Source organism: Crocodylus siamensis, chromosome 6, assembly GCF_052110815.1.
Source record: "Crocodylus siamensis isolate JL-2025a chromosome 6, ASM5211081v1, whole genome shotgun sequence".
Taxonomy (NCBI): domain Eukaryota; kingdom Metazoa; phylum Chordata; order Crocodylia; family Crocodylidae; genus Crocodylus; species Crocodylus siamensis.
This window is the reverse complement of record NC_143400.1, coordinates 94,659,820-94,671,989: the sequence shown is the minus strand read 5'-3', so window position 1 is coordinate 94,671,989 and position 12,170 is coordinate 94,659,820. Positions and strand designations below refer to the sequence as shown.

At 59.5% G+C, this 12,170-nt stretch overlaps 1 protein-coding gene across 1 annotated transcript; it reads right to left on the bottom strand.

Annotated features, from left to right (window-relative positions):
• Positions 1 to 5,974: 5,974 nt before the first annotated feature.
• Positions 5,975 to 11,789, bottom strand: LOC149863241 (uncharacterized). Its single transcript, XM_090055951.1, has 5 exons — positions 11,658 to 11,789; positions 8,458 to 10,797; positions 7,695 to 7,799; positions 6,984 to 7,069; positions 5,975 to 6,716 (listed from the first exon to the last, which is right to left on the bottom strand). Exons 1-5 carry the CDS (start codon positions 11,722 to 11,724, stop codon positions 6,642 to 6,644), a joined length of 2,673 nt encoding a protein of 890 aa, XP_089912077.1. The 5' UTR covers positions 11,725 to 11,789; the 3' UTR covers positions 5,975 to 6,641.
• Positions 11,790 to 12,170: the final 381 nt, after the last annotated feature.

Sequence of the window (12,170 nt, the reverse complement as noted above, 5' to 3'; positions counted from 1 at the left end):
CAAAGGCCAAACCGAGTCAGGACATTCAGTGCTTCAATCGCTGCAGTTATGTACACCTCCAGGAATTGAAACCAGGTCTCCCGTACAGCTGGTAAAGCATCTACCACCGAACCGCAGCAGCCAGTGCAGGTGCAGGAATCGCTTGCAAACCTGGTTCAAGACAGCCCACGTGCTGAAGGGCAGCATTAACCAGTCCGAGGCTGAGTCAGGATTTGGCCTGGTAATAACGGATGGTCCCGGATGCATTGGAAGTATCCCAACGCATCTCTGCACGAGACGCTGACTGCACAGCAGCCTAATAACACCCCGCAGTAGCGTGCCTGGCAAAACCGTGCTAATATGCTACAGCGCAGTAGTATTAGGCTACTATAAGCATCGCTTATAGCACAGTAAGCATCGCTAAAACCCGTGTGCTAGTGCTTCTGCGCAGCAGTGCAAGTTCCTGCACATTGATTTTGTACTTAGTTAGCCAACTTAACGTGCAGTAACTACAGCACGTTAATGAATGTGTAGACGCTCCCTGTTAGGATCAAAGACTCAAGGCAAAGCAAGCAGAAGTGTCCCCGCTACCAGGGAAGGTGGGACCCTAGGCTGAAGACAGGTTGGTCTGCACGCGCCTGGATCTATCCCATACCCCTCCAGCATCCTCCTTGGAATGAGAAAGGGGACTGGGTGGGCTACTACAATGTGCAGGTGCTAGAAAAATAAAAACTTTGAATCCGAGGCATGGTGCATTATTACAGGCCACGGCTCCACCCAAATGCTGTTTGCAAAAACTTTCCAAGCCCAGCGCTGCACTCCTGGAGGGCCAGAGTTTTGTCTCGGTTGCCGGCCAGGGCACCCGGGACGAGAGCAACATTCCAGCAATTAGTGGACCGGTTGTCCCAATGCCATTTAAATCCCCCCTGCATCACCCTAGGATCGCGTCAGCAGGCTCGTCTGGCAACGGGCACACGGGCCATTTACAGCAGAGTGGGGAGAGCCAGAGGGGAGCCAAGTTAACCATAAACCCCGGGAGGTTCTGGATCACTTGGCCCATTGAAACCAGGCGCGCTTCAGTGGAGCCAAATGCAAAGCAAGACGCCTCAGGGCAAGGAAGGTGGTGTGGGAGGGAAGGAGCATCTCAAGCTCCCAGCACGAGGCCCAGGGAGGCAGGGCGAGCACGGTTCGGGGGTGCATAAGCCGAAGGGGTAGCAACAAGACGATGCCTTTCTGGCAAGACTGGTGCTAGACTCCTGTGCCCGGTCCCGGTTCACAGACTCACAGCAGTTTAGGGCTGGAAGGGACCTCATGCCATCATCCGTGTCTGGGTCTTTTCTGGGACATGGAAAAAATTGGGAAGGGCACAGAAAAGACCTGGGAAAGTGATGTCAAGATGGGGGAAATGCCTGGCAGCAAGATAGGCAGTGTGAGGTCTCCTCCGTCCCAAAGGATCAACAGGAGACTTGATTACACTACCCTAGCCCCTCTGGGAGGAAATGATACTGGGGATAAAGGAGTCTAATTCAGTGGAAAAAGCAGACAAGAGACCCAATGGCTGGAAGCTGAAGCCAGACACATCTCAGCCGTAATCCCAGTTATAACCGCGACCCACGGGAAGAGGCTGGGAGAAAAGTGGTGGAGTCCCCAGCTCTTATGAGCTTGGATTTAGAGACTGGATATCTTTGGGGAAGGTGCAGGTTGGCCAGACCAGATACTGGACTCAAGACGGGCATAACGGTGATGTCCAATGGCCGGGGAAATGCAGGCAATCAGGTCACAGGATTTAAACAGCCCTGTTGGGCCTGAAAACTAGCTCAAGAGTTGCAATAGGCAAAGCACGTGTTCAAGGAGCCCGTGAACAGACACCTACGGCAGGATAGTCGTTACAAGGGCACTAAACAGCTCTGGACCTTGCAATCTCCTCCCAAGCTGCTCCTATGGGAGGCTCTTTGCAACCACTGGCTCCAAACGCTCAAGCCCGTCTCCCTCTGGACCTGCTTGCCATCAAGCTGCGAGTCCTCCTTGATTTCTAGCCAGAGAGATCCATCTTGTTGGTACCGACTGTCCCAGGAGCTGCTTTAGCAAAGGGCCATCTTTATTCACAACACCACAGCCATGTTTCCCACACTTGAGGGCATCCGGTCTTTACTGGTGCAAAATGCACCCAAACAGCCCCGACGCGGCCCGTGAGCAACTCCCGGGGCATGCTTGAGCCCAGCGATGTCGCACCCCGCGTGGACCCGTCCTGTGGCTTCTTCCGACTGTTCCCATCAGAGCCACTTTCTGCCGCGTGCTGCGACTGCTGCTCTGCGCCCGAGGGTGGCGGCCCTTAGACCATCACAACTGCAAGGACAAATGAATTCAAGGTGTGGATGCACCACGCATTTGGAAAGGGGCGTCATGGTACTGTCTGACAATTTCCTTCTTAATAATCCCGAACGTGCCCTTTGCCTTTCTGACAGCTGCTGAGCACGGAGCTGATGTATTAGCAAACTGTCCGCGGTGACTCCCAGATCCTTTCCGCACCGCTCTCGGAGAGCCCAGCAGGGCGCAGGCGGAGTTCGGGTTAGTTCTGCGCCACCCAGTGCTGACCGACACCAGATTTCATCTGCCGTTTAGTTGCCCGTGAGCCCAATGGCGCCAGATCCTTCTGTAGCTCCCCATGGTCCACCTCAGTCTCGACCACGGTGAATAATGTTGCGTCGTCCACAGATTTGGCGCCGATGTCACCCGCCCCTTTTCCAGATCGTTGATGGATATGGGAAACAGCGCTGGTCCCAACACAGATCCCGGGGGCCCTGCTCTTTACTTCTTTCCGTCGTGAAGACTGACCATTTATACTGACTCCTTGCTTTCTGCCTTTGAGCCAGTTTCTAATCCACCAGTGCCATTTCTGGAGCACGTGAAGCCGTTCCCATTCCCGTTTAGGAGCACAGGGCCTCCCAGACTGCTGATACCAGTCCCCTGTCCACCGTTAACCCAGGATCCCCACCCCCCAGGGGGTCTCCACACCCATTGCACGCTGGTGACAGGCTAGGAAGAGGCAAGCCCGCTGCACCAAAACACCGGAGAGAGACCACCCAGCCGGCAACTGGGGGGTGCAAAGAGGGGTGTATCCGTGCCCTTCCTTAGCAGCGGTTGCTTGCCCCTGCTGGAGACAGGCTTTCGGGCTTTGCCCGTGACAGCAATTGTGCTGACCCAGGACAGCAATCTCGTTAGCAAACCCACATGCACGGGGGTGCTCAGGCCAGAGCAGGGGTCCTGTCTGCCCCACGCCACCGTGCCCCCAGCTCACCTCTTCTGGAGGGCTCATGGATGCAGCAGCCAAGGGCAGGAGCAGGATCGACACGCGAACAGCCAGCCCCCGGCACTGCCCCCCGGGCCGGTCCCAAGGGTCCCAGGGAGCAGGCTGGGGACCTGCACCAGCTCGAGCTCCCAGCCCTTGCAGCAGCCTCACCTGTGGCTCCCTCTCACCTGGGCCCGGCGGCGGGGCAGGCTGCCCTGGCCCACTGCACCGGCTCAGCTCCGCTCTGATCCCAGCGACGGCTTCCCCTCACCTCCCTTCCAGCTCGTGTGGGAAGGAGAGTTTGGGGGCTAATGGGAGGAGGTCTGGCTTGGCTTGTGGTCAGAGAAGTGAGTGCCTGTGTGTGACAGCGCAGAGCCAAATCCAGGGGGTCGCCCCTCTGCGCCGTGCTGGAGGAACGAGCAGTGCCGGCTGGTGGTAGCTAGGGTGGCCTTCAGGCTGCTCTAATTCACTCTTTGCTTTCTCTGCCCCCCCCCGCCCAGCCCCGGGTCTAGGAGCCGGGCTGGACAGAGCCCTTCTACTTCTGCACCAAGCCCCCGGGGACCCTCTCCACGTGCCCTTTACTTGGCTCTCGCAGCGGCGCTGCAAACGTACCACCCTGGGCCGTGGCACCTGCCTCCCCGTGCCTGTGTGGTGCCACGGGCAAGCCAGCCGGCTCTGCCACGCTCATTAACACCCCAGCACGTGTGGATGCAGTGATGCTGCTTCCCACTGGGGTGGGGAGATCACGTCTGAAGGCCCGTCTGCCCGGCTCAGTGAGCTTGCGGCCCGAAAAATCGGCTCTGGCAAGGGGTGGGATAAAAGCCCAGTCATCCTTCAGCATCATTTGGGGGGGATAACCCCTGCAATCCTTTTCTGCTGCAGATTTTAAATGCCGGGGTGAGCAATTCCCCACCTTCACCAACCCCCCCCATAGCCAACAGGGCAACTGTCTCCAATGCCTAATGACTCCGCTCTGGTCCCACCGACCCAGCTGATGGGTTAATCAGTGACTCACTTTATTAGCTCTGCCGAGGGGACTGGAAAGTCCCAGCCAAGGACCGGTGGCTGGGTCTGCGCAGCCTCCCTACCACGCCGGCTCCCACGCAGCCCCGCGGCTTAATGGGCCGATGCCAGCAGGGCTGGTACGTGATCCCACGTCCTTGGGGCTGGCACAGGGAAGTGGGCAGCACACCCGGGAAAGCCCCCTCATTATGTGAGGGAAATTTTCCAGGTCCTAAATTTCTACGTGCACGCAAGTCATTGAGGAGGGGGCTTTGCTCCCGGGGTGCTCCCCCTCCTCAGGGCATTTGCTTCCTGGTGCCTCCCTGCACCGCACGCAGCCCAGGTCCCCTCCAGTCGTCCTTCACTTCTCCCCTGACCGTGCCCAGGCTGCCAGCACCTCCTCAAGGGCTCCATGTCCCGGGAAGTGCAGGCGTGGGGATTTTTCCATTGCACTGAATCCATCCAGGCTGGACGCCGTTGCTGCCCGCCTCTGCAGACCTCAGCCATGTAGGTCTCTCTCCCTCCAGTGGCCCAAGGCCTGAAGGGACAGAGGCTCTTGCCCCTGGGGTCTCAGCATCATCAAACCAGCTTCGGCTCCTGCTTCTGTTAAACTCCAGGGGAGCCACCCCCAGCCCGGCCCTGCCTGCCACTGACCTCCTTGGGCACATCACTTAGCCTCCCTGCTGGGACCCGTGGAGGAAGCAAGCCGGTCACTGGGTTTACTGGATTGCACGTCATCTGCCGCTCCTCTGTCACCGGTGCTGCATTGTGTGCGTGTGTGTTACTGTGCGCATGCATGTGCATACGTGTGTCTTTAATCATGCACTATGTGTGCAAGTCAGTGCGCTGCGTGAGCTTGTTCTTGTGTGCGAGGACACGTGCATGTGCACGTGTGAGTATGTGGGTGCATGCACGAGTGCATCTGCGCAAAGCACTTGTGCCTGGCCAGCCTGAGCCTCCCTCTGCCTGTCGCGGTTCAGGCTGCAGCAGGTGGATCGTGGCTGAAGGAAGTAAATCCCAGGAGGGGACAGTGCAACAGGCCAGGGCCGTTCATCCTGGTGCCACGGGGCACCCTGGGAGATGTGTCCCCTACCCCGGGGCCAGGCAGCTGGGCCTGCAGTCAGCCCAGCCCCGATGGAAAGGGCAGGGCCCAGACAGGGAAAGGAAAAGACTGAGCTGGAAGGCAGCAAAGGGACGGACCAGGGGCTCCCCCACAGCCTCCCTGGAGCCCCCTTTGCTCATCACAGCAGGATCCAGTCCAGGCCGTGGCTGAGAGCCCACGCAGAGGCTCTTGCAGTGGCGATCCTAGACCGGGGGCATGGCAGGAACCAGGAAGGTTTTTGCCACCCTGTCACAATCCTGCTCTGGGGCTCAGCAGAGCACAGGCCCACGGTGGGGGCGACAATCAAGTCCTCCCTCCCCGGAGGGCCGTGCATCATTGCAGCGTCCTGGAAGTCCCACGGGAGGCCCAGAGCTGCCCGCCACTGCTCTGCAGGCTGCAAGGAGCATCCCGAGGGCCCTGGCGCAGGACGGCACAGGAGAGCTCACACCGGCGTGACCCTGGCTACTGCCCATCTGCATACAGAGGCTTCCCCGGCCAGGGCCACGTGCCCAGCACCAGGCCTCTCGAACACCCGTGCAGCCTGCAGACAGAGCAGAATCCCTCCCAAGCACCTCCAGGAGCCACACAAGCAGACCGGCTAGTCAGGAATTTATTCAAGGGCTGAAGCATATAAATGAACCTGCAGCAGAGCAGGGACTGCGTCCCATAAGGCTGGCACCGCTGGTCCCCCGTGAGAACCCAGGTCTGGTTTTCTTGTGCCGCTTTACCTGCACTAGACAACCTGACCCTGGCCAGAAGTGCCCTTTGGCCAGAAGACCCCCCTCTCTGCTCAGGGGAAGGCAGGATCTGGCATCTCTTTTGTAGCCAGGGACGCAGCCGCGTGCAGACCCGCAAAGGAGCGGTCAGAGTCCTCTCTCTCGGGGCTGCACCTTGCAGTGGGAAAACGAGGCTGCAGCTTCGTGCACGATCTCAGGGGCTCAGAGATGAAGGAGCAGCCTCCAGGGAGCAGGCCGGACCCCGGGAACCAGGGCACTCGCCTGGGGTATGTGAGTCCAGGGTTCAAGTCCTGCTCTGGCCGGGTTTCTCTCTTCCCCCACTCTCACCCTTAAGGCAGCATCCAGATGGGGCTGCCTGGGAAGTCTCTGCCGGGGTTTGCAGCCCTGGGGCTGACAGATGCAGAGGGCCTCCTCCGGAGGGTCTCCATGCCCGGCAGGGGGGCTCTGCTTCTAGGCCCAGGCACCAGCAGCAGGAAAACCCCCTGCTCGCACCCCGAGGGCTTTGCCCCAGCTGCCGGTCGACAGGTCCACGTCACACCTTCGTTTCCCCCCTCCACTGCAGGGTGAAGTTGGCGCAGGGGAAATTGCTCTTCAGATCCTGGAGAAGCTGAAGGGACAGTGCCACGGTGAGCACAGCCTGTGTCTCAGGGACCGCGACCTCCTACACTGCCCTTGCAGGGGGTCTGCGCTCCCACTAGCTTCTCCAGCCCGGTCCTGCTCTCACCCGGCTGGATCCTCCCCCCGGGGCAGCACGGAGGCCCCCACCCCAAGCCGTCGGTGCTCTGAACCGCCAGCCTTGGACGCTCCCTGTTGCTCCATCTCGCCCAGCCCGGGAGCTGCTAGGATCCCCCCCACATCTACCCCGGGCTCTCACCTTCGACAAAATCAGGTTCCTGACGGCAGGGTCGGTGAGGTTGAGCGAAGTGTTTACGTCCAGTGACAGCAAGAGGTGATTCACGACTGTGAGCAGAGACAGCAAAGGTTCACTGATGATTTGCATGACGACAGCATTGCAAGACCCACCCCCCCAAGACCAAGCACAAAGAGATGCACCATCGGGGCCTCAATTATAGGTCGACCCCGCGTATAAGTCAAAGGCAATTTTCCTAATTCTTTGGGAGGAGGGAGAGAGAGACTTTGACTTGGAGTAAAGCAGTAACTCGTCAGCTCAGGTGCACGAGGCTGTGGTTGGGGGGAGGTTCAGAGTTCAAATGCTGCTGGCGGTGGAGGCTATTACGGAGACGTTCACGCACTGTCCAACCCCTCCATCCCCCCCAAAAAGCCACTTTTTCTGCATGGATACATCTGAGTAGACTGGCTGGACTAGGAGGGGGTGAGAAGAAGGGTTATTGTGATCCTTAAGTGACACACTTTGGAATGGAGGCAGGAAGAGGCTAAGGGACATGACTATAGACATTCAAGGGATCTGTGGCAGAGAGGGAGACAGGACCAGCTTCAAAAGGGTCCATCCCTCTGCTCCTGGCAGATCAGCCCAGGCCTCCGCCCAAGGTGGGCAAATGGGGCAGGGCTGGTAAAGCTGGGGGGATGAAGTCGGGCAGTCTCTCCGCGGGCGGGCGACACTCACCGACGTCGTCAGGCAGAGGCGGGCAGGTGGGCAGCACGGGGGGCGACTGCAGCGCTGTGCTGGCGGGAGTGCTCGGGGGCCAGGTTAGAGCACTTGTTTCAGAAGCTGGAAAGAGAGAGTCGCCATCAGAGGGGCAGAAACCGTCAAGAATCAATCCCTACTGACCTCCTCTTTGCCACTGCGTAGTTCGTCCACCCTTCCCATGCCCTCCTCAGCATCTCTACGCTGAACCGCATCTCCACGCCTCGTTAGTCTCTCCTCCGAAGGGCACCCCTCCGGGCCACTCACCACCCGGTCAGGCAGAGGCAGGGCAAGGTCGGTACCTTAGAGCCGGGCGCTTTCACAGGCAACGCCAACTTTGCCAGATGCTAGGAACGGGCTCGCAGAAGGAGCACGGTCCTGGCGTGGGTGCAGCAGGATCTTGGCCCTGACACCTCCTGCAGCCCTGCCCTGCCTCCACTTCTGGGACCAGCCTGTTCCCACGACAAGTCAACCCCCATTCCAGGTCCGGTTTCCAGAAAAGCAGCTCCCCCCCCACCCCGACTATCGTTCATAGCGCCAGGCGAAGGTCCCCCACAGCCCGCGCCCAACCCTGCAGGAGAGGCCAGCGCCCCAGGAAAAGGCCCAAAGGGGTAAAGGCACTGAAAAGACTCCAGTAAAAGTTGCACCAAAGACACCTCTGACTTGGGGGTGTCCCTCCAGCACAGCATCCCTCAAGGGCACCTGCTACCCTGGATGCAGGCAGGGGAGCTGTGGCACTCACGCCTGGTTGTCGCGTTCTGGGTTGGCGCAGCGGTGCCCTGCGTAGTTGTCATCCTAACTGTTGTGGTCCCAGAGGGCGACATGGTAGTATGGGCCGTCTCGCTGGTCTCGGGTGCCGTGGTGGTGTAGGTGGTAGAAGCGGCTGTAGTTACAAGGGGGGTAACAAATGCGGTTGTACTGTGCACTGTTGCCATCGTGGTGCCAGCTGTCGTTGTCCTTTCTGCTGTGGAGTTGTGAGAAACCTGCACCGCGGTGGTGCTGGAGGCAGTGCTGGCCGTGGGAGCGGTGCTTTGGGGTGCTGTGGTTGTTTCTGGCTCGGTGCTGGGGAGAGGCACCGGAGTTGTGATTTCCTGGGGCACGGAGGTAGTGGAGGCTGCAGCGGTGCCCGTGGGAGAGGTCTCTGGGGCTACGGTTGTTGTCTGTGTAGGTGCTGGTGTCACTATTGATGTGGGTACCAGTGCTGCTGTTGGTGCTGCTGTGAAGGTGGTAGTATTTCCCTCCAGTTGAGCCCCAGTTGACATGGAGGTGGTATACAAGTCAGTGGAGACAGTCACTGTATCAGTGGCGTTGGTGGTCTGTGCTGCCAGGCTGGAGGACTGTGCACTTGCTGTTGCGGTGGTGGTAGGAGGAACCTGCACCGTGGTGGTGCTGGTGGCAGTGCTGGCCGTGGGAGCGGTGCTTTGGGGTGCTGTGGTTGTTTCTGGCTCGGTGCTGGGGAGAGGCACCAGAGTTGTGATTTCCTGGGGCACGGAGGTAGTGGAGGCTGCAGCGGAGCCCGCGGAAGAGGTCTCTGGGGCTACGGTTGTTGTCTGTGTAGGTGTTGGTGCTACTGTTGATGTGGGTAGCAGTGCTGATGTTGGTGCTGCTGTGAAGGTGGTAGTATTTCCCTCCAGTTGAGCCCCAGTTGACATGGAGGTGGTATACAAGTCAGTGGAGACAGTCACTGTAACAGTGGCGTTGGTGGTCTGTGCTGCCAGGCTGGAGGACTGTGCACTTGCTGTTGTGGTGGTGGTAGGAGGAACCTGCACCGTGGTGGTGCTGGAGGCAGTGCTGGCCATGGGAGCGGTGCTTTGGGGTGCTGTGGTTGTTCCTGGCTCGGTGCTGGGGAGAGGCACCGGAGTTGTGATTTCCTGGGGCACGGAGGTAGTGGAGGCTGCAGCGGAGCCCGCGGAAGAGGTCTCTGGGGCTACGGTTGTTGTCTGTGTAGGTGTTGGTGCTACTGTTGATGTGGGTACCAGTGCTGCTGTTGGTGCTGCTGTGAAGGTGGTAGTATTTCCCTCCAGTTGAGCCCCAGTTGACATGGAGGTGGTATACAAGTCAGTGGAGACAGTCACTGTATCAGTGGCGTTGGTGGTCTGTGCTGCCAGGCTGGAGGACTGTGCACTTGCTGTTGCGGTGGTGGTAGGAGGAACCTGCACCGTGGTGGTGCTGGAGGCAGTGCTGGCCGTGGGAGCGGTGCTTTGGGGTGCTGTGGTTGTTTCTGGCTCGGTGCTGGTGGCCCCTGCAAGTGTGGTGCTGGGGAGAGGCACCGGAGTTGTGATTTCCTGGGGCACGGAGGTAGTGGAGGCTGCAGCGGTGCCCGCGGGAGAGGTCCCTGGGGCTACGGTTGTTGTCTGTGTAGGTGCTGGTGTCACTATTGATGTGGGTACCAGTGCTGATGTTGGTGCTGCTGTGAAGGTGGTAGTATTTCCCTCTAGTTCAGCACCAGTAGACATGGGAGTGGTGTACAGCGCAGCGGAGACAGTCGTCGTATCGTTGGCTCTGGTGGTCTGTGCTGCCAGGCTGGAGGACTGTGCACTTGCTGTTGTGGCTGGAGCGGTTGTGTGAAAGACAATGGTGGAGGCGTCCGTGGAGGTGCTGAGGGTCTCTGTCCCCGCCAGGGAGCTCGCTGCGGGTGTTGCACTCTCTGGTGCGGGGGTAACCCAGAGAGAAGTTGCCTCTGATGCCGGAGGATTTGTAATAGTGGCTGATGCTGCCATGGTGACCGTTGCTAATGGAGTGGTGTGTGTTGTGGGTCCAGCCGTAGTCCTAAGTGACAAAGGGGAAATATTGGCTGTAGTTTGTGTCCCGGTTCCTACCGCTGTGAATCCATCCCAGCTGAGGCTGTGCGAGTCTCCTGTGGTGATCTCTCCCGTGGGTGTGCGGCTCCCTGCAGTGGTGTCAAGGGGAAGGGAGACAGTGGGAGCTGAGGAGGTGGTCAGTGGTGCTGGGGTGGTGGCTGTTATTTCACGTTGTGTGACATTACTGGTGGCTTTGCTGGTGCCCAGGGGAGCTATGCTTTCACTGGGGATGGGTGAGGAGCCTCCGGTAGTTGTTGGCACCTCTCCTGTGATCCCTGTAGCTGCAAAGAGACCTGCACAGTCAACCGCAGAGGAGATCTGCTGCACCCCAACCTCCCTGCTGACCCGCTCGCCCACATCATTGATTTTGTTATCACACAACATGAAGCAGCAGGTAATAAAGGGTTGTAAATAGTCCTGCTGCTGTAAAAGGCTGTAAAAGGTCTTAAACATACAAAAGCGCGACCTGCGCTGGTAGGTGTGCAAACACGATCGCTGGATAAGCCCAGAGACCACACAGGGAGGAATCCAGACCGTTAAGAAAACCCCATCCCGCCCCGTGGTGGGCTGGTAGAGCTCTTTGCAACAGAAAAACTGCTCTAGTATTTTCCTGTTGTTAAAAGACAAATGGAAACTAAGAGCCAGGCATTTCCCGAGGGAGGCCTGAGAAATGCCGTGCTCGTCAAGCTAGTCCAGCACTCCTTTAGGAAGGGAAAGAGAAGGGAGGTGACGGCGCGGTGCGTGCCCGAGCGGACCCGTCTGTGCGGGTCTGCCCTTCTCGGTGGGTCTGGTCCTCACCCCGCGAAGAGGGGTGTTGCATCCTAGGTCACTCTAGCGAGGCCAGAACCCAAAGCAGGCGGATGTGGGGCAATACATACATCAATCCAGAGAGCGCGATGCTGCCTCCCAGCCCTCCACCACTCCCGCGCCAGTGTTTGCAGACCCCTGCCCCCGCCCCCCACCTGTAGGCAAATCCATAACGTCTGGGACATTTCAGCACGGAGCAGAGCAGACAACAACACCTGCCAAAGCACCCAGACGCACAGGCCCCACAGTCCCTGGCAGTGCACTCTGCCCATGCTGTAGCTGAATCCACCGCCCTGCTCCAGGGACAGAGACCGGAGTCCCTGCTTACACTCACCCTGGGCACTGCCGGGCATGGCCCAGCTCAGCAGCAGAAGCAGCCACCACAGCCCCAGGTGCCCCATGCTGGCACCTCGCTGCGTCTCCTGCCACGCCTGTGCTGGAGCCCCGCGGTGCCCAGCCCTCGCCCTGCTTGCCTCCACATCCTGGTTCACTGCGTGTCGCAGAGGCGGGGTTTCGTCAGGGCACCTGGCAGAGAAGGGCTGGAGTGCCCGGGGCAGATGAGACACTCCCAGCTACCGGGTGTCACTGCCAGGACTGCCAAGCCCCGAGCTAGCCTCACGCCAGCTCTCTGGGGACAGGGAGCAGGGCAGTGCGGACAGCACCGGGTCCTTCTGGACCCCATAGCAAACCACAGCCCCCTCCTGTGTGCTGCCCACGGGCCGGGTGGGACTGTATGACGCGTGGATGTGCCCGCCCAGCTCCTGGGGTGCACCTGCAGCTCGCTGGGCTCCAGGTAGCGCCCACGTTAGCCCGCGTAGCTCTGCACTAGCTGGGGATGTGCCGACGG